Genomic DNA, 20,872 nt, shown 5'->3' on the forward strand with positions numbered 1-20,872 from the left:
ACTAGGCTGTCAATAATAAATTGCCATTTCTTTCCTTTTATGTGACAAATAAATTGGAACTATGTGGGGTTGGTCACAAATTGTTCCCATTTTGACAGCAACAATCAACTATTAATTTTGATGAGATAATCTAGATGAAAATACTTATGAGTATCAATTGATTATCCACATACCCTTCCTCTTGGTCTTCCATCGCACTATCAGCTACCTATGGCATTTATCACTGAACCAGCAGCATGATTAGAGATTTGAAGTTTCTGTTTTTTTAAAAGCACACTTGATTCAATATTGAACAACTCTACCTACTGATCTTTCAGTTGCTTCACAGCATCTAAAAAGGCTTAGAATCCACTCTCCGTATAACAAACGTTTATTCAGAAACAGGTAATACATTATCTTCTCCAACCCTAACAGTTCTCCGCCCTCCCCCCAGTTTTTATTAAAACACAGGTGTTTGGTGGGTGATCTAAGGAAGGGGAACAACAGCTGTCTTAAGTCCCCTCCCCTACTAACATTTGCTGTTCAAACAAAGCACCCTACCAGAAATGGTGTCGTTGATTTCCAAACCAAAGAGAGTACTCTGGAAAAACAAGTCCTGCCAAGTTCTCAGTTATCTCCATGGCTAAAAGGGATACAGTGAGATAAGGAATGGTTTGCACCAGCTAGATAGAGCTCATACAGAACAAGAAAGCAAAAGAAACACAGGGCTGACCAAGAATCGGGACCTGGAAAATCTGGACCTACACCGATTACGGAAAGCTCACTGAAGTTCTGCAGACCTAAGCCGAATGGGTTAGGTTAATCTCCTAGCTAGAAGGATCAAATTCAACCCCCAACCAACTTCTCAAAGTGGCTCTATCCTTTCCTCTCTTATAATACAATTTGAACTAATACAAACAAATGGAGCTACCGGGACTTCAAATATCCATGACGATAATGCTGTACTACCAAAGGAGGTATTGGAAGTGCCACCTAGTGGCCTGTGGCTCATCACAGATGCTCACTGGCTGAAGTTCCATCCAAGTGTCTCCTCTCCAAGTGTCCCTTACATAGTGCTGCCCGCTCTCCTCCGAAACTTGCAGCAATGAAGCCCAGCGACCATCCTCCAAATCCATTTCTGTGCGCAACAGGCCTGCACAGCAGCCAAGCATTGCCCAAATCATACCTCTTGAGAAAGTGATTTCTCCAGGGCAAGTGAAGACTGCTTCTTATGTGTTAGTATCTGAAAAAGGCCCCAGCTCCTTCCTTTTCATAAAAGGAGACTGGTTAGGTCAGAAGGTAGGAAAAAACTTGATGTCCCTGCATCAGCAGGAAGACGCAATACAGTCTACTGGGAATGAAACACTAGGATTTCCTCTAGCTCTGAACACAATCCTGGTTCTTATTTTTCAGTCGACACAGGAGAGAATAACTCAGCCTGACCCTACAGGGCTAATATGTTCACTGTACAAATGGCAGCGCTGTTTTTTCCCCCTGCCTCCATGTATTACCAGAGTTGAAGCATCCCTCCTGTAGCACAATGGGTGCTGCACATGTGCTTATGTCCTTTGTGCCCGATGCCTCCATTGGCTGGCACACACACCGGGAAGCTCAGTTTTTCACACTTCTCAATGTCACAGCTGCTGAGCAGAAAAACAGCCAGCAGTCAGCATGAAGCAGTATGCTACCAAATGCATACAAGTCAAAAGATGCAAGATGGCACTTCCTGTACGTGGCCACACCTGATTTCGTACCCAGTGCAGCAATTCTGGAAACAGTGTGTTGCTGTTGCCTGTTGAAAATCCAGGGGATGCACCTTTTAGTTACAGGTAGGACAGAAGAGAAGGAGATTGCCACCCCTTCCCTCAAAGTCTATGTGCACTTTTAATGGCCACTAAGGGCTTTGGAGCAAAGGAGGGAATTACATGGTATATGCTTAGTAATATATTACTGGCAGAAGGGAGAGGTTATTCTCTTGGAAAAAAAAATAGTGGAAGAAAACTCCAACTATGAAAACAGAAAATACACACACAAGAGGAGAACACTATTGTACAGTAAGGTAGCGATCATAGAAAACAAAAAAAACTTCAAGGCAGGCAAATGCAAACAACATCTGCACTCCTGCACTTTTCTCATTCCCAACTTAATTGAGTTTTCCAGTCCACTGCTTGCTCCTCCTTCTCAGAGTTTGATCTTGAATTCTGTGGGCTGCACAGAGGAAGAGACCCCTGAGGATTTGAAGAGTGCCTTCAAGATGGTGTCAGGGTCCACCTCAGCTGGGGGATTTGACGCAGTGCTTGCACTTGTCCGGCGTGGTTCCCCTTCCTTCTTCACTGAAGGAGTATCGCTCAACCGCCTGCAGGATTTAAAAGCAGTATTTAACCTCTCATTATAAAATAAAATTTAACACAATGTCCATGTTTGCTGTTTTCAGTGTTCTTCCTTTCCCACATGTTCTTCTTTTCCCATATTTCCTTCCCTATCCCATATATTCCCAAATGTTTTAAATATACTTTCAGACACAAGAATATCCTGATCTCAGACTCATTTTGAACTCATTTCCAGGGCTGGGAACACTACAGAGTCAAACTGCACTCAGCGCAGAGAGCTCCAAACAAGAGGAGAATATTCAGCGGACAATAATTTGCCAGCAATTTTCCTCCCCTCCCCTCCTCTCATATTCTCTTCAAAACAGAACCTGGAGATGTGTTTGGTTCTTCCCCCCATGCAACAGGACACTTACAGCAATATAGGCTGGTCTGAGGTGATGACATTCCCATTCATGTGAAGGTTGCACTTCATTGGTTGACCTAAACAAAAACAAAGAGTCCTTATCTCAGAATCCCAGCAAGGAAAGACCCCAGAAATATGCAATGGTGTAAGCTACAGAGTTCCACATGCTGAGGAAATATGAGAAGGAACAGCTGATACATCTTTTGTTGCAAGATTACAAGGACAGAAGCGTTACTGAAACACTCTGTACAATAGGAAAAATTGCACCAAGAGAGCACATACAGATTGAAAGCCCTTAGCACATATGCAAGAGAATCTCCCATTAACAGCTAATTTCAGCCTATAACAAATTGCAGATAGATCCAGCTCCAGGAGTGCATTGTTTGAAGCTTATAGAGAAGCTGACACTGTTTTACAAGTTCCATTCAAAATGTCTTCAACCATGCCCTGAAACTTCTGCAAATATTAGTTTTACTTGTACTTTGCAAACTCTGTAAGCATGTACTGCCTTCCTAAAGGCTATCTACCTCTTGGCACTGGATTAGAAGTAACAAAAATTTCATCTGGAAGTGAGACCAGTGGAATCACTGGAAGCCTGCCTCTATCTCTGAGCATTCTTTTTTGGGGAAAAGATTTCAAACTGTGCTTATATCCAACATGCATATTACACTATTTAGCTTCTGGATCAATTTTCTGGCATCTTTCTTCTTGGTAGCATATGAGTACCTGAGATACTTAGAAAAGTTTTTGTAAACTTATCTATCCTTGGTGCAACCCCGCTCAAACTTACCATCTAAGCATCTGTTGTTGTATTTCTTATATGCTGTGATTGCATCTTCTTTCTTCACAAAGACTACTTCAGCCACTCCTGGGTGCACCAGTCGTGCTCGCTTCAGAGCGCCACACACACAGAATAACTCCTAAGGGCAGAGCGTTGGTCACGACCGCGGTCACATCAAAGGCACCACGCGAACCAGACAGACACAACGAGCAAGAAAGGCTCGGTTTCCTAATTACATCCCCACTCCCGTCCAGCAAACACATGGCAGAACCTGACAGCTGCCACTTGTCTTAACGTGTTTGCTATGTAACATGTACTGGGCATTAGTAATACAGCTAACACAAGCAAAAGGGTGAAGGCCAGCACTGTAAGGGGGAGCCTGGGTTGTTCCCTGCCTGCTGAGCATGGAAGGACCTAGGTAATTCGCATGGGGGCTTTAAGTTCAAGAACACTAATCATTGCTTAGGATGAAGTCTAAGTGATGTCAGGTAGCTCTAGAAATGGGATTTTCTACTATCTTCTTGAGCATACATTAAAAAACAAACAGTGAACAGCTCACCCTACCCTGCACCCCCCCAAAATCAGGAACACTCAACTTTTGCAATCATATTCACCATAGAGGGATTTATCAAAAGAGGTAGGGTAGGGGAAGGAAGTTTCATTCACCCAGAGCTTGGCAGTAAGCAACACTCACAACAATGTCTTCCTCAGTGACGCGAGGATGCAGGTTGTTTACAGTCATCTTTGTGCCTTCCAAGGGACTGAACGCCAGCTACCGACACAAACACATTACACAAAGAAGGTCAGAAATGCAGCAAAGACAGCACAGCAAATAAAATAAACAAAAAAAAAGTCACTAAAAGGGTGCCTGGGCAAGTTTGTACACATGCATAAAAGAAAACTACAGCCTGTAATAGGAAATACCAATGCTTAGAAAAGCCCAGCTCATCTGAGAATGAAAAAAGAGCCTCTTTTTCATATCGACTTCTCTCTGAAGTAACTTTTCTTCTCCTGTTCCCAAGTATAACACTACCTTAATCTGCACACATACGCAATGCTCACTAGTTGTGCCCATACTCCCTTCTAAGAGCATATCTAAGCTACATTCAGAACCAGCCAGGAAATCTGAAGTACGGCTCCAGCCTCTCCAGAGCATGCTGAACTCAATTAATGTGCCTGGGAAGATCTGTACCCAGCACCAGGCAGTTTGGCAAAGCAAGTTCGCTACAAATTGCCTGAGGAGGCTTGCCGATAGCAAGAAGCTGCTCTTGGAAGAATCCTGTTCTTTTTGCTAGCAGCAGAGGACAGAAGACTACACAAACTGATGTTAAAACCATATTCCTATGGACATGGAAGCCACCAAAGGGTGTCCAAATGACAACTGCCATCTCCTGGTAAAATCCACCTGCTTCCTCCAAGACCATGTGCTCCCTCCCATGCCAGAGAGAAAAATAAAAGAAGTGAGATGCACTGCCTGAGAATTCCCAGTCTCTCAAACACTGGAGAAGAGGATGTTCAGACAGGTTTAAAATATTCATGAAACAAGTCGCAGCTATCAGAACAAGCCTGAAGGACTCCCAGAGGTAGCAGTGCAAGGCAGGCAGAAGCAAACTGCTCACAAATCCAACCAACAGCAAGCTTCAGATGTTTCAGAGGTTTCTCTAAGGACCATGTCCCCACTTCCCTGAGCTCACCTCCACAGGCGCTGGCTCTTTTGGAGGCTCCTCCTTTGTCACCAAGGTCCGGGACATGTTTGTCAAGGCCTTTGTCCGCATGGGGGAAGGAGGTGCAGGTGGAGCTGTGTACGTATCGTTCTGGACCACTTTAGTCAGGGGAACAGTCTTGGACAGAGAGAACTTATTGCCACTCAGCCCAGTCTACAGAAGGAGAAAAAGCATCTCTGAGAGCTGCAGGCGACAAAAGCAAGCCCATTTTTTCGAGCACAAGAGCAGGAGAGCATTACAGGCATGCATTAAGAACTTCACGTTCTTCCCAGTGTCAAAACCACGGCAGTGTTGGAGACTTTCAGCTGTGAGGCAAAAATCAACTGAAGGCTTTTTTGGCACGTTTACCTCGAAAGAGCACTTTTTAGACACACTTAAGTTTCGTACTTTTCTTAAGTAAACTTTAGCAATGCCATTTGAATTTGGAAAACACCTTTTGTCCAAAGGTTCTCAAGTGGTTGACACAGCGTACACAATTGCTCCTTTAGAGTAAAACTGAGCTCTCCTAGTGCAGACAGTAGTAGTTCTTCAGAAACACAGAGCTAGGGCACGTGAAGACTTGGAGCTGACTCTTCTACTCAGAGCTACCCAGGAAGTCTAAAGCCAGAATAAAAACTGTGCTTAGTATCTGCTGTGAAGCCTGGAGCTCTATTCTCAACACCCACATGAGAAAAGCCTGCGATTATCACTGCAGAAGATTGCCTGGGTGATGGGGAAGCTGCACTCATTTGCTCTCTTAAAACCAAAGAATAATTTAGGACAAACCCACGTCCAACCCCCGTGTCTGAAACGGAGCTAACTTCAAAGACACATCAAGTTGGCTCAGGGCCTCAGCCAGCCAAACTTCAGCACCTCTGAGAACAGATTTCACCTCTCTGGGTCCCTCTGCCAGAATCTGACCAGCCCCGAGAACTGCACAGTCCCTTCTTACATCTAACTAGAACTTATCCCCAGCAAGCTGCCAACTAAGATTTTGCATGGCAAGAGATTTCCTGCTTCGATGTCCAGTCTCTAGGAGCAGCAGAAAGCTTCCCTTGCTTGCCTGCTCAAACGAGAAAGGTACAAAGCACTTTCCCAACAAGAAGAAAGTCGAGAGCTAACACACAGCAACCTGCCAGCAAGGGAGAAAGCACACATTCTGGCTGCAAAAGGCCTATACAATCAGTTAGCCTAAAAGGGAGCCTGTCCCAAAAATAACATTAGAAGCACTGACAGAGAGAAGGGCAGGGTGCAGAGCAAACATTTCAGGGTAGAGCACCGTTTACATACTTGAAAAGAACATAAGCCCTGTAAAGCCACAGCCTGTGCGTCCACCCAATGTGAGCATGGCATGGCAGGGACTGCTCAGATAATCCCTTACCGCGTTGTGCAGGAAACTGTTTGTGGTGGTGATTTTCATCTGTTTGCTAGGAAGGGGAGAGACGCTTTCATCATCATCTTCCATGTCATACAGACCCTGAGAAGAAGCAAGATAATAGTTTACAAGAAGGTAGATTTACTTTAGACGTGATTTCTAAAATAAGTGATTTTCTCCTGTCTTCAGCCTTCTTCAGAACACACGCGGTAACAGAAGGAAATGGACACAGAATAGTTTGGGTTGGAAGGGACCCTAAAGAACATCCAGTTCCAACCCCCTGCCTTGGGCAGGGACACCTCCCACCAGAGCAGGTTGCCCAAAGCACCATCCAGGCTGGCCTTGGACACTTCCAGGGATAGGGAATCCATAATCTCTCTGGGCAACATGTTCCAGCACCTCACCACCCTCACAGTAAAGAATTTCTTCCTTATATCTAATCTCAGCCTACCCTCTTTTAGCTTAAAACCATTACCCCTTGCCCTATGACCACACTCCCTGCCAAAGAGTCCCCTCCCAGCTTTCCTGTAGGCCTCCTTTAGGTACTCGAAGGTAGCCACCAGAGCTCTCCCCGGAGCCTTCTCTCCTCTAGGAGCTCCAGCCCTCTGATCACCTTTGTGGCTCTCCTCCAGACCCACTCTAACAGGTCCACGTCCTTATGTTGGGAGCCCCAGAGCAGAACACAGCACTCAGGTGGGGCCTCAAGAGCAGAGCAGAGGGGGATTCACCTCCCTCACCCTGCTGGCCACGCTTCTTTTGATGCAGCCCAGGATATGGTTGGCTTTCTGGGCTGTAAGCACACGTTGCCAGCTCGTGTTGAGCTTTTCATCAACCAGCACCCCCAAGTCCTTCTCCTCAGGGCTGCTCTCCACCCACACCCAGACTGGATTCACGTTTAGGATTGCAAACACGATGTTTGCATGTTTGGAAATGCACGACGACTTGGACTTTGCTCTTATCCTCACATCTAAAGGACAGAGAGCTAAGAGAATACAAGCCCATTCCATAACGTCGGCATAAGATCAAACTTCTTTTCCAGAGATGTGATTTCCCTACGTGTACTGCAGTCACCTACAGATTCCTCTCCTCTCTAGACCTTAACAGCGCTGATGAAACCACATTACTAGAATAAAGCCTTAATGGCTTATGTTTTAGCACCCTTCTACCTTTAAAGTTGAAGCCTGTGCATATATTTTTTGTAAAAGGAAGCAGATGCCTGTGGAATACAACTGAACTGAACGTTCCTCAGCACAGCACACGCCCGTCTGGCACTAGAAAACACCGCACTGCGAGGCTTACTGAAGAATTTGCTTCCCAGTTCCGCATAACGCCCATAGCCCTGCCACAAAATACTGAGGCTAACAACAATCCAAACGTTTTTCATAGTCTCTTAACAATAATATGTCTAAGAAAAATGTTTATACGCATATGGCACTGCCCAGAACATGGGAAGTCACAACTCCAAAGAGCTTCCCATTAATTCAGTAGGAAGGTGAAGAAAAACGAAGAGATCATCAATAACAGCTTGAAAAATAAGTGGGTTTTCATGGCCAACAAGATCCTGGTTTATGAACAGGGAGGTTGTTATAATCACAGAAATGCTATGACAGAAGAAAAAGGGATGGTAGAACAGAGTCATGCAGAAAACTAGCAAAAACGCTAGGCAGGAAGACAATGGATTTGAGTTAAAGCCAGTGAAACAGAGTCAAGGCGTCTGGTAACGAGGTCAGAATAAGGAAGACACTTTCTGGAGTGACAGCAATGAAGACACGAACAGCTCAAGTTACCATAATCAAGGCATAAAATAAACATGACATGGTAGTGTCAGTGCCAGTTCTCCCATATTTCATACCACAGTTTATACAGACATACAAAATAAAGTAAGTAATAGGATAATTCCTTTGAAAGAGCCCAAGGTGGTAAGGTAGCCAAATGCTCTGGGGCCACAGCAAAGGCCTTTAAAGCTGATCCCAAGAGAGACAGCACGGATTCTAGAGTTTTCCTCAGACAAAGCCTGCTTGATATGGTAATGTTGACAGTACATCAAAAAAAAAAAACAGTTAAAATCATTCATCATCAGGTTTCCAGCAGGGACCCACAGCTGGGGTTTCACAGGAAGGTAACACCCTCTCCCACCTCGCTGCGTAACAACATCCACTCCGTGAAGAGGCTGCCAGGATGCTGAATCAAAGCACCCAACACCTGGACTCAACGTTGTATCAGTGAAGCATTTAGGGAAAGACATTATGGCTAGAGGTCTTGGTCTCTGGAAAAAACATGTTCTCATAATAAGAAATGGCAATTCCTACACTGTATTCACGTAACACACCAGGAATCAAGTTCGGTTAGACTAAATGAAAGCCTCAATTACCACAAAGGTATCTCACTGCGCTAGAACAAAGAGCCAAGCTGTCAGAGACCTTGTAAACTCTCTTCTTTCCTACCTTGAGTTCTCTTTGCACCCACCAACGTTCACGGCCACCTTCCTGCCCCCTCAGTTGCCCACCCCACCCCTCAAAAACAAGGGTTAAATTAAGAAGAGCACAGAGTGGGCACACACCTGCTTGTGTGTATGGTTGTTCACCACGTTGATCCTCATTCCTGCTGGATGAGAGTGTCCAGGGACTGGAGCTTTCTGCTACAGTTAGAGGGAAAGAACCAAAGCGTTAAACACTGCAGTCCAACAGATCGCCATTTGGAGAGCCTGGCGCTGTTCATTGATCCCCTGAGACCACTTACATGAGACACTCTCCTGCTCTGGAAACATGCAACACCGCAATATTAAACAACATCTATGTCTCCTGTGATATGTTCACAATGAGATACCTGCATTTCATCAAAGAAATTAAAACCCAAGGCCACACAGATAGGCTTTGATTCAAATTACTTGAGTTTTAGTTCAAGTTTAGTGGGAAAGAGATTTATTTTCAGCTCTAGCAGCACTGATTTGATTTTTCTTGCTGCAAATACGAAAACACAAATGGTGTAAATCAGTAAGAAAGCTCCTCTTCTATCACGTTATGGAGAACCAGAAGATAGCTATTCCCATTAAGCTCAGCAAGTTGGGACACAACACTATTTAGCTGGTCAGTTCCATTTCATAGCAAATAACGTCACTTCATGCTAGAGCTGGAATAAACTGTACTGGAATAAAGTGATGCACAGGGTACCTGACCCTCCTACCATATTGTCTGTTAGCCTGTGAAACAAGGAAACCATGACACGCAGGGAATGTAGCTGCACTAATCAGTGGCCAAAAGCAACTCGCAGCTACCTCAAAAATGCCTCTGTGGTATTTGAAGAAGCTGGAAGCTGTCAACTACAGAAAACAATGTCTCACAAAAGCACTCAGTAAATGCAGTAAAGATCTCAAATTTGCATTTTCTCTAGAAAAACAGTTTATAGCACAGCACCCTCATGTTTCAATTTGCTAGTTCAAAGACAGTTCAATTTGATTCTGTTCCCACAACTGGAACATACAGGAGGGCCACTGGCAATTTAGAATTGAAACAAGTTATAAGGTAACACTTACATGCATGGTTTAGTCTACGGTCTTAGTCACCACACCATTCTACAACATTTTATGGTAACATGCTAACAAGCACTGTAGGTCAAACCAAGTGATTAAAAAAAATAAAACCCAGTCAGGTCAGAGCACGTTGCTGCTGTACCCAGCCTCCAAATGCTATTTAACTCCTAGACTTTCTAGCAAACGTGCAGCTCCTAATGGTGATTTGGCAGAAAAGGCCAGGATGAGGATTAATTACCCTGCTAACTTGAGGCTATTGAACAGACCGCTCTATAGCTCTGTGATTAGCTCTTCTGACTGCCACAAGAATCCTTCCTCAGGCCAGCCTTTCACTCCCAGCCTGGCATCTGAAGACGCCAAGGGGCAGTTTTCTGCTGAGCAGAAAGACTCATCCAGGCTTTCAAACTGATGAGGACAGCAAATGTCCTGGTGCAGACAGGTACACGGGACCTTCAGGAGGCAGGAAAGAAAAAGAGGTAGACTGGGAGCTCGAATTATGTCCTTGCAACGTGCTTGAATAGGTGAGGAACGCAAGTGCTCCTCAAACAGCAATCCTGAGGGGCTGAACGGAAGCTTCTGACTCTACTCACTGCGTGTAACACATGGAGCTCAACAGGAGCTGCTAGCCTGAGAAGTTAAATAAGAATCAACGGTCTCTTGCAAAGAACAGTGGCATAAGAACAACAAAAAATGTGTATGTTTGCTTTGCATTTTAGCTGGGGATGAGAGACTACTTAACAGCTCAAGATAAGTATTCTACTGCTGACAGGAGCACTGCTTTGGTCTTTATTGGGCCCAAAGTTTAAATAAAAGCTTAAAGGGAAGCTTGGATTCTTCAACAAGACTTTAAAAGCTGGAAGGACACAAAAAAGACTGAATCCTGCCCTATCAGACTGTTGTAAACAAGGGAACATATTCATGCAACTCTGCCACTGGACTGCTGCAGAATAACCGAGGGGCTCAGAGATGGCTCGCTTGACCTACTTGGATCGTTTTGGTGATTTTCACGGCTGGATTTACTGTCCCCATAGCTGGGCTGATAGCAGCTGGAGTGTTCCTTTTTAAACTGATCTTCTCTCTGGCATCCACCACTTTGGTCACCTTTTCAGCAGCAACACTTTGCTGCTTACGGGAATTCAACATCTCCCGAGCATCCTGCACCTTCCCTTTTATTTTGAACCGAGCGTCCTTTTGAACCAGTTTTTCCCGAGCATCTTTAACCCCCAGTTTGTGCCGGGCATCAGTGATGCCGATCTTCTGTCGGGCATCAAATGTCCGCTGGAAGTTGACGGCTGGTGACGATCTACTCAGAAGATTTTGCTGGATCCCAATACGAGATCTTACACCTCCAAATACTGGCCTCGTGTTAAGCCTGAAAAAAAAAAAAAGTTCAGACATTATAAGGCGTGATACTGTATTGTTGTGGCTTAACCCGGCCGGCAGCTAAATGCCACACAGCCATTTGCTCACCCTCCCCCCTCCCTCTCTGGGATGGGGGAGAGAAATGGGAAAGTGAAGCCTGTGGGTTGAGATAAAAGACAGTTCATTAAGACAGGAAAATAATAACAATAACAAGAACAATAATAATGATGCTAATAGTACTACTACTACTACTGTGTACGGAATAAGTGATGCCCAATGCAATTGCTCACCACCCACTGACCAATGCCCAGCCTAAACCCGAGCAGCCGCCCCCCCCCCCCACCCCAACCAGCCACCCCTATATCTTGTTCAGCATGACCCCTGTGGTATGAAATACCCCTTGGGCCAGTTTGGGTCAGCTGTCCTGGGTCTGCCCCCTGCCAGCTCCTGCTGCACCCCCAGCCTGCCCGCTGGCAGGACAGAGCGAGAATTGAAACATCCTTGGCTTGGTGTAAGCACTGCTCTGCAACAATTAAAACATCAGCGTGGTGTCAACATTCTTCTCATCCTAAGCCAAAACACAGCACCAGACCAGCTACTAGGAGGAAAATTAACTCTGTCCTAACTGAAACCAGGACAAGTATCCACAGAAGTATCTGTGCCACTGCTTAGAAAAGCTCACGATTACTGCACAGACCAGGTTACCTGTCCGAATACAGCCCCTAAACTGTTTTACGCTGGATTTTACTTTGCTTGCAAATAGCTAAAGAACTATTTGTCAAAAGTCCTTAAGCTCACGTTTAAGAACTCAAGTAAAGGCCTGACTTCATCTGTGCTAAAAAACAACTATATTTAAACAAAATTAATCAAAAACTTAGGTACTTTGGGGAACTCTTTGAAGACAAACAGAAATAGATTTTCTAGCATTAGGACTGAGCAGCTCCATTAAAACATCTCTCGTAGTACAATCATGGGCCTTGAAACAAAGAAAGCGGGGAGCTATACGTCTGATTTCAATAGTTCTGGGCAGCAAGCTCACAGCTTTGGGACTGTAGGAGGCGTGGATTCCAGAGTGCACAACTACAGGCACCATTCTCAGCTCAAAGCTGCTAGCTCCAAAACTGAGGAACACTTAAGAACGCTGTAAGAACACTTACAAGTACATCATCACCATTGCAAAACTGAGCACAGAAGCTAATAGTCCAAGCAGCCTGTTACGCAGTGAAGCAGAAACTAGCTTCCTATTACAGGTCTGACTTACTTGTCCAAAATTTCCCCTAAAAGGAAGTAGCCTGTCTGATTTTTTTAATACTGGTCTTTCTTCAAGTATTTCGTAAAGTTTTAGGGTTTCGTTTTTGTAAAGAAACCCTTTTAATTAGGCTTCTTTTTTTTTTGTAAAGATGACAAAAATGTAAGCAATTTTAAAGCTATAATAGTGGAAAATATTCTTGATGTCATTTTTTTTTTTAATTCCAAATAAGCTACAGTACTATAGCATTCATCTGCTTTCAAAACCATAACGCATAGGATCATAGCCTAAAATTAGGTAGCTGGAATTTGTTTTAGTACCTAAAAGGCTAATGCCATGAATTCAAATGATGATCCAATTCACATTCTCCATATAGCTTTCTATTAGTATTTCCTGATCTAACCCTATCTTAGCATAATTTGCCATCTTGTATTTACAGAGGAGAGATGTGTGGAGAAGAGATGAAACAGCCTGAGACCCAACACCCACTTCCATGGCTCTGTTCTTGCCGCACCCCAAACTGGAAAGCTCAGACTGGGGTCCCGCTGTGTTACCCAGCTTAGAAATCCTACAGCTGCTCTCTCGTACAGCCAAAGCACAGCAGCTCCACGAGACCGGACTGCTACCAAGATCATTTATTAAAATATATCCAGAAGAACATGAAGGTGTAAATGCACCCATAAAGCAACAGCCACAAACAAGACTTCCCTTGCTGTTTTAAAACATTAACATAGCGAAGCAGAAAGCAGTTGGCTAGAGTGCTGCAGAGGATTCATGAGTGTTCCTTTTAATATGCATAAAAGAAGTCAAAGTAAAACCAGAAATATGTGTATCAGCATTTAAGCCAGAATTAGACTGTTAACAACACGCATAATGAAATCAGTTAGGAAACTCTGTACTGAAGATTATACCTTCTCTGAAGGCTTTGTTTACCCTAATAAGCAACTCTTCTCTGGACAGAATTGACAACCCTGTAACAGCACAAACAGTTTGAGCACTTTGTGCCATGGCACCTGAAACACAAGGGAATCTCAAACATCTGATTTCCTTTCAAATACTATGAGCTCTGACTCATTTATTACACAAAAATGGCATTTTGTGGGCAGGGATATTTTATAGTTGAAGATTTTTCAGTTATCATTTTGTCTAGATTACTAAAGAGCATGTAATATAACCAGACAAGTTTGCTGGCTTTGCCCAGCCTTCCCGAAGGCACGCGAGCTACCTGAGACATTTTACAAAGCAAGCTAAGCGTGCCAAGTGAAATTCGAGGTGCGGGAACTTGAGGGCTTACTGCTCGGCAGGGAGATTCCCTGGAAGGAAGGAGAGCGAAGGGGGAGCTCGCAGGGAGCCGCGGCGCGCCCTGAGCTGCACCAGGCGGCTGCCAACATGGAGGGCAGCGGGAAGGAAGGTGCTGGCAGCTCCCTGCCGCCCTCGAGGTATCACAGGTCCAAAAGGGTCGGGAACCAGCCGCTCGCTCCTCAGCGAGGAACGGCCCCAACGGTCCCAACGGTCTCAACGGTCGCCCGAGTCCCCCTCGCCTCACAGACGGGCCCCGCGCGCCGGCCGCCGCCCCCCCCCGAAGGCCCGGCCCCGCGGCGGGCAGCGGCCTCGCGAGCGGGAGGCCCGGCAGGGGGAGCGGGGGAGCCGCGGGGGAGCCGCGGGGGAGGCGCGGGGCAGCCGCGGGGAGCCGCGGGGGCCGCCTACCTGCCCTTCCCCGCCACGCCGCGCTTCCGGATCAGCTCGTCCAGCGACAGGTCCGCCATCTTGTCGCGGGGCCCAGCGAGGAGACGCAGCCAGCGAGCCCCGGACGTGACATCACCGTCCTTCCGCCACTTCCCGCCCCCCCATCCCATCCCATCCCCGCGCCTCAGTGCGATGCCCGCCCCCTCCCCAGCCCCGCCGTCCCACAAGCCCTAGCGGCGCCCCGGCGGCTCATTTGCATACGGGGTGTGACACGGCACGGCTCGGTTCGGACCAAAAAAGACTTTTTTTTGGCTCAGAACGGCGCGAGGAGAGGATATAAATGCAGAGCGATACGGATACAGCCTGCTCTAGCTAGGGTAGTGAGGGCGATCTGCTCGCCCTGACCTACAGAGGTATCGCGCAGAGCCCTCCCCGCGAGCCGGCGGCTGTTTTGTTATGCCTTAAACTTATGAGTAAGGAAAATAACGACCCGGGGTGACGCCCGGGTCCTCACTGCTGATGTGAGAGGAATTTTTGCGCGGGTACAGGTCGCCCCAGGGTGACCCGCTTACTTCGCGGGATGCCCGGGAGCCGCGATCTGCCCGACCCCAGAGCCCCGTGTCCCAACGACAGAGCCGGACAGGGCCCCGCAGCCGATAACCCCGCTGTTGGAAAACTTCGCAGCCAGCATTTCGAGCACATTCCTGTAAGCTTCAGAGCAGCCCCCGTGGTTCAGACTTAAAGCTCCATCCCTCCAGTGTGTTCCCCCCCCCCCCCTGCAGGGAGACAGTAGGGTCGGGAAGGTGCGCTCTAGTGTCAGGCCCGTCGCCCTGCACCCGTGCCATTTCCCCAAATAAACTCATCTGCCTCGTTTGTGGAGGGTTTGTGCTCCTCCAGGAGGTAAAAACCCAAGTGAACCAGAGCAGGCCCTGTAAGCCAACGCTCAGGGAAGAATTAGAACAGAGCAAGCACTCAAATACAGAGTGGCAGATCCAGATGCTTTCCGTCTTGTTTTCTACTCATTTGCTAATATATACTCATAATATACTAATATAATATATAATAATATACTCATATTCCTAATACCAGATTTTGTTTTTCAATCGCTCCTGATAATTTTATGCATCTTTTGTCATAACCCCCAAGTTTTGTTGCTGAGCAATAGCGATCAGGTGAGAGCCCGTCCTTTTGTCTGTGCGGTGGGAATTGTTTTCCCCTGTAAACACCCCTTTTATGTAAACACACACTGAAATTCCGACATTTTATTGCCGCTCTGTGTGTTAGATCATTCTGCAGTCCTTTCATCACTTTCATGACCCCAAATAATTCCACATCAGCAAACTGTAATCTCCTGGCTCACCCTTTTTAAAGACTACTCACAACCATGTTAAACATCACAGGTCCCAGCACAGACCCCCGCCATACTCCACTTGCGGCTTTTCTTCATTTACCCTTCCCCTCCGTTTCCTGGTTTTCAGCTAATCATTTATTCATGACAAGCTGTCTCTCATCCCGTGACCGCTTAGATGCTTTGAAAGCCTGCGGTGAAAGATTTTTTCAAAAGCTTTGAGAAATCCAGGGGGATTAGACCAACCAAGTAGTATGCTCCTGCTTGCAGACTTCTCAAAGAAACGCACAGCTTTGGAAATCTTTGTACAGAAACCACGCCAACTCTTCCCAAGTAGGTCGTATTCATCCAGCACCCACTGATTTCCCCCCTGTGCTCTCTTACAGCACCTTACATACCTTAGCTCTTGGCTACAGAGCACATTAAAAAGGGAAAAGTACAGGCTGTGGCTCCCCCCCTTCTGGCTGTGCGACTTACACAGGGTCTCTCGGCTGGGGGTTAGTTTCTTGCCGTGAGACATGACAAGCTCAACTTTCACCGGTCTCTCCCAGTTCCCCCTTTCATCTGTGAATGAGAAGTCAAATATTTGCTTGGGGAAGGGCCCAGGCCTCCCTTCCCTTCTGATGACACAGAAATATTTTGTATGCAATACAAAATTTTATACGAGCAATTCTGTAATTAAACTCAAGAGGGAACTAGCTGCTGCGTGGGAAATTTTTCTATGTCAGGTTTTGTACAGTGAAGCAGAATCCTAATAACTAATAACAATCTCCTGGCTTACTACATTTTCCTTTTTTTCTGTCCAGTTTGAAGGTAGAGAGACATTAATGCTTTTGGAGGTTACACTAGAGATGTCAGTTAATATAAGGTTGAGTTCTCTCTCTCGTTTATCTCTATAAACACTTATTTATTAAGATGCATGCTATCTAGCAGGAACAAACTCTATTCTTAAAAATACAAAGAGAAAGGGCCAGACTTGGGATTAGTTTGGAATACAGCAAACATTTGCAGAAATAATGGGATATTCTTATCATGGTAAAAGTTTAAATGACCAGCAAATGTGCAGCCCTGGTTAATTTTTCAACTTCTAATTTCTCTGCTGCAGTACTTCAGTTATTTGCGTTGGATGTAATCCAGAAGAGAGCAGGACATGTCAGGCTTAGAAGCTGGCACGCTGTGTGCTGCACCTGGGCAATCGAGCCTGAGACCCCATTATTTTTAACTTTGTGTGTATACATATATATATATATATATATCTTTGTATATACATATATATCTTTGCATATACATATATATATTTGTATATACATATATATATATAAAACTGTGAGCACAAAACCCTTTTTTCCTTTTTTTTTTTCTTTTGAATGGCATGAGATTTTAGTTAAGCTTTACATTTGCCTTGCTTTGAAGTTCTGCAATGATTGTGAATGAAACTTCTTACACACCCGTCATAGGTTGAGCACACTGCTTTTTGTAACTGTTTTGCCTGTCTGTTATAATCTGTTGCTTTTATTTAATGTCTTATTAAAGAGAGTCTCTTTTCAAAGTATCTTCAATTTTGAGCTTTATTACTGAGTAAGCTTATATTACTAAAAATTATGCAGTGAGCTACTTGACACACCTATTTAAAGGGAAATCAGTTCCGCTTTTTTAGTGCTGTTCTTTTACTTTCGATTTCAGCTGATGTTTCTGCAGCAAGCAGCCCTTTTGGTTTGTTTAATGGTGTACTTGAGCAGAATATGCTCAAATTTTAGCCCAAATTTTGAATCCTTTGTGGGTAGGATGAAGAAACATTAGCAAGCAGAACCTGGTTCCAAAATTAGCCTGTCGAACTGAAGGAACTGTCTGGGAAGGTATGATACTATTCAGTTAGGGCAGATACTGTTCAGTAAAAGGCTGTATATTCAATGTCAGTTATACTGGTTTGTCCAAGAAGAATTTCCACATGGACACACCTACCACTAATTTCATTTTTAAGAAGCTGGACAAAGACTGTCTTTGTTCTTTAAAACCTGCTGGTTATTGCTAGTATTACATTTAAACCTTAGCAGTTCTTTTTTCTTTTTTCCATTTATTATTATTATTATTATTATTATTATTATTATTATTATTATTATTATTATTATTATTTAATATTTATTCTTCAATCTAATCATAGATGGGAACTTTTTAACTTTATAGTGATTCCCTGGCTGTAATTGCAGGGCTCTTTCACTTTATGGCGTTTGTGCCCTTTTTGTCAGTTGTTCCCAGTAACCAGAACCCACTGGCAATGCCTGCAGCAGCTGCTCGCTAAGCCCAAAGAGTCCCACCAGTCTGCCGTGCCTTCCCTTATTAAAGAGAGACGTGGTCAGGTATACTAACTGCACAAACACTGTCCTTCTCTAGCTAAGTACAAAGAGCTCAGTTGCCAACCAGAGGTGTCTTTCTTCTTTCAGCTGATTTTTTCCTCCTCAAAGTCTATTTTTTTATTAATATTAAACTCCATTACTGATGTGGGCATATATTCCAGCCTTGAAAGCACAGCCTTGAAGTGAAGTGAAAGTGAAGTGTTTTCACTGAAGTGAAAACAAATGGAAGAAGCCAAGCAATAATCTGTTTAGCATGTTAGAAATGTTTAGGTCCCTGATCTTCATGATTGCCTTCAGAGTATGTGGTCAAGAATGTAATCCAAACCAATCTTAAAAGAGGAGCTTTAGTCCTCTTCAGTTCCTCTGTTCCACTGTTGCCTCTGCTTTGCCTGTGTGTGTCAGGGGCATCCTAAATCAAGTAATCACTCAGAACTAAAAGCCAGTGGTGTAGTGGTTTCCATGCCTAAGGCGATAAAAACTGTCCACTGTTTTAGTCCTTAAAAAATAAATAATGAGAGCTGTGCAGTGCCTCTAGGGACATGAGTCAGTAGGCAAAGCCACATGACTGAAATACGTCCCAGGGACCTAACCCAGTATCTGCACTAATAGCATTGACGAGGTACTTCTAATGATCTAAGAGGGGCCCACTGGATACTCACAAAGCTGTCTCGTGCCTCCTTCCAAGAGCTGAGCCTCCTGGATTCTGGCTGCACCACCTTCTTGTAATGGGTAGCAGGACTTGCTCAGAGCCAAACATCTCCTTTCACTGTCTCGTTCCACCTGTCTGAACCAACGAAGCCTGGTCCTTTCCAGCTATCAGAAAGTAAGAGACTGAGTGACAAGAGACAAATCCCAAGTGCTGACTGCCCTCGCACTGTGCACATCCTTTAGCCTGCTCTCTTCTGTACCCTTGCTGTTATTTTATGGAGTGCATGGAGCATTCCTGTTGTAAGTCATATCAAGGTCCAGAATGTGAGACAATCTGTGAGTGATGTCCCAGGGTGGCTTTGTCCCATCTTACATACACCTCCAGGGCTGCCACGCTGTCAGAATAATGGGAGAAATACCTAGATGCCTAGACTAATGGAAAAAGACAAGACAGTGTAACTTGTTTTTTGGACCTCCAATCTCTTCTGCAGAATTTATTGTCACTTTGTCCTTTATGCCCCAGAACATCAAACTGATCACCAATTGCTTTTTATTTGAATGTGCTCAGTGTGACAAGACACTGCAAACATGTCTAAGGCATCTGAAGAGGAGCTGTGGCTCACTGCCCTGTCTGTTCTCTTACCAAAGCTCACTGCATGTGTGAATTAATAGAAAGGAGTCACACAGAGAGGGAAAGGTCAAACCACGGCAAACAGCTAAGCAGACTTCTGTGGATTATAACTACTGGCATAGTTTTCCTCTGATGGAAAATATACTGCTTTCCAAAACTGGGTCTCCTTGGGTTAGGGAGCAATAGATGGCAGCTATGCACAAGGTTATGAGACCTCAGACATCATAGAATCACAGACTATCTTGAGTTGAAAGGGACCCACAAGGTCATTGGGACCAATTCCTGGCTCCATGCAGGGCAACCCAAAAATCAAACTATTCATCTGAGAGTGTTGTCCAAACGCTTCTTGAACACCCTCAGGCTCAGTGCTGTGACCACTGCCCTGGGGAGCCTGTCCCAGTGCCTGACCACCTCTGGGTGCAGACCCTTTCCCTAACCCCCAGCCTGACCCTCCCCTGTCCCAGCTCCATGCCATTCCCTCGGGTCCTGTCGCTGTCCCCAGAGAGCAGAGCTCAGCACCTGCCCCTCCGCTCCCCTCGTGAGGGAGCTGCAGGCCGCCGTGAGGCCTCCCCTCAGCCTTTGGGCTGAACAAACCAAAGGACTTCAGCTGCTCCTCTTATGTCTTGCCCTCTAGACCCTTCATCATCTTTGTGGTTTTCCTTTGGTCACTTTCTGATGGTTTTATGTCCTTCTTATACTATGGTGCCCCAAACTGCACTCAGTACTTGAAGCGAGGCAATCACTTCCCTCGACCGGCTGGCTATACTGTGCTTGATGGGCTGTGTTCTTCCCAATGACTTAGCTAATGCAGCGTAAGACCAGAAGCATTGAGTTATGGGATGTTGCTGCTTCAGAGCATGGGGCGTAGAGAGCAGGAGCAGGAGCTTTGAGTCAGAATAGTGACGGGCTTGTGCAGGAGAGGCAGGAGGAGACAGAAGCAGGATGCTTTCCATTTACCTGTCCCAGCGGGCCTTGCAGTTCACTGGCATGCAAGCTGAATAACAAGGTCCATACAACAGCCTGAAGAGACACCTCTTATGAAGACCCCTGAAACTGGGGAAGGCTTCAGTCTGCTGCACTGGTTATGTTATTATTCAACACCATGTCTCCATAGTATGAGCTAACCTTTACCTCTTTCGCTTCAGTGAGGATACAGCAAAAATATTTTCTTAGTCAAGTAGAACATTGAGTAGACTGCTGATGTTTTGAATAATATTTCTACCAGGATATGAATGATATTAATTTTTATTTACATTGAATTTTTGCTGGGAACAGGCTCTTCTCCCTCTCAGGACAACAGAAAGGAAGAGAACACCTAGGCTGGGTCTTTGGTGGGAGCAGACAGACAGATCTCCCACCAAAGTCTGAGGGACTGAGGTGGCAACCAGTTACATCCCACAGAGCTGAAAAAAAGCCATTGTGCCTCAGCTCCAGGAATAATCCTGCGTCACTGTTGGGATGATAGTGTAAAAATGGAATAATACTTCCCTGATG

The 20,872-nt window shown here is 45.2% G+C and overlaps 2 protein-coding genes and 1 non-coding gene across 12 annotated transcripts in view; 2 read left to right on the plus strand and 1 right to left on the minus strand.

The window, feature by feature from the left end:
- Nucleotides 1-352: 352 nt before the first annotated feature.
- On the minus strand, nt 353-14,577 carry POLDIP3 (DNA polymerase delta interacting protein 3). 3 transcript variants are annotated; one of them, XM_038182922.2, is made up of 9 exons: nt 14,419-14,577; nt 11,085-11,472; nt 9,132-9,206; nt 6,578-6,673; nt 5,188-5,370; nt 4,188-4,265; nt 3,503-3,632; nt 2,723-2,789; nt 353-2,335 (listed from the first exon to the last, which is right to left on the minus strand). In XM_038182922.2, exons 1-9 carry the CDS (start codon nt 14,565-14,567, stop codon nt 2,161-2,163), a joined length of 1,341 nt encoding a protein of 446 aa, XP_038038850.2. In that variant the 5' UTR covers nt 14,568-14,577; the 3' UTR covers nt 353-2,160. The 3 variants fall into 3 exon arrangements, with proteins under 3 accessions (XP_038038850.2, XP_038038842.2, XP_038038853.2); XM_038182914.2 differs by having other exon boundaries at nt 9,132-9,209; XM_038182925.2 differs by lacking the exon at nt 5,188-5,370 and having other exon boundaries at nt 9,132-9,209.
- A 137-nt stretch (nt 14,578-14,714) lies between these two features.
- The window catches only part of LOC119714235 (heat shock 70 kDa protein 12A-like), a 32,520-nt gene continuing 26,362 nt past the window's right edge, over nt 14,715-20,872 (plus strand). For 5 of the 8 annotated variants that reach the window (XR_011808117.1, XR_011808118.1, XR_011808121.1 and 2 more), the window contains exon 1: nt 14,964-15,103. Coding sequence is in view for 1 of the 8 variants with exons in the window: in XM_072035577.1 (XP_071891678.1) it covers nt 14,978-15,103 (126 nt within the window). In the remaining 7 variants the exon portion in view is untranslated. Of the gene's footprint in view, nt 15,104-20,872 lie in introns of all 8 variants that reach the window. The other 3 variants (XM_072035577.1, XM_038169285.2, XM_038169281.2) reach the window with 3 other exon arrangements.
- LOC113840705 (U12 minor spliceosomal RNA) lies at nt 14,854-15,002 on the plus strand. The gene has a single exon (XR_003493427.1). It is a non-coding gene; the product is annotated as a U12 minor spliceosomal RNA (small nuclear RNA).

This window comes from Anas platyrhynchos, chromosome 1, assembly GCF_047663525.1.
Source record: "Anas platyrhynchos isolate ZD024472 breed Pekin duck chromosome 1, IASCAAS_PekinDuck_T2T, whole genome shotgun sequence".
NCBI classification, from domain to species: Eukaryota; Metazoa; Chordata; class Aves; order Anseriformes; family Anatidae; genus Anas; species Anas platyrhynchos.

Excerpts from the sequence above, each read along its gene's own strand:
- POLDIP3 (XM_038182914.2), bottom strand. The coding sequence starts at position 14,567 with ATGGGATGGGGGGGCGGGAAGTGGCGGAAGGACGGTGATGTCACGTCC. Across the intron at positions 9,210-11,084 it reads AAATCACCAAAACGATCCAA|CAGAAAGCTCCAGTCCCTGG; the intron begins GTAGGTCAAGCG and ends CTCTAACTGTAG. Across the intron at positions 2,336-2,722 it reads TCAGACCAGCCTATATTGCT|GCGGTTGAGCGATACTCCTT; the intron begins GTAAGTGTCCTG and ends TAAATCCTGCAG.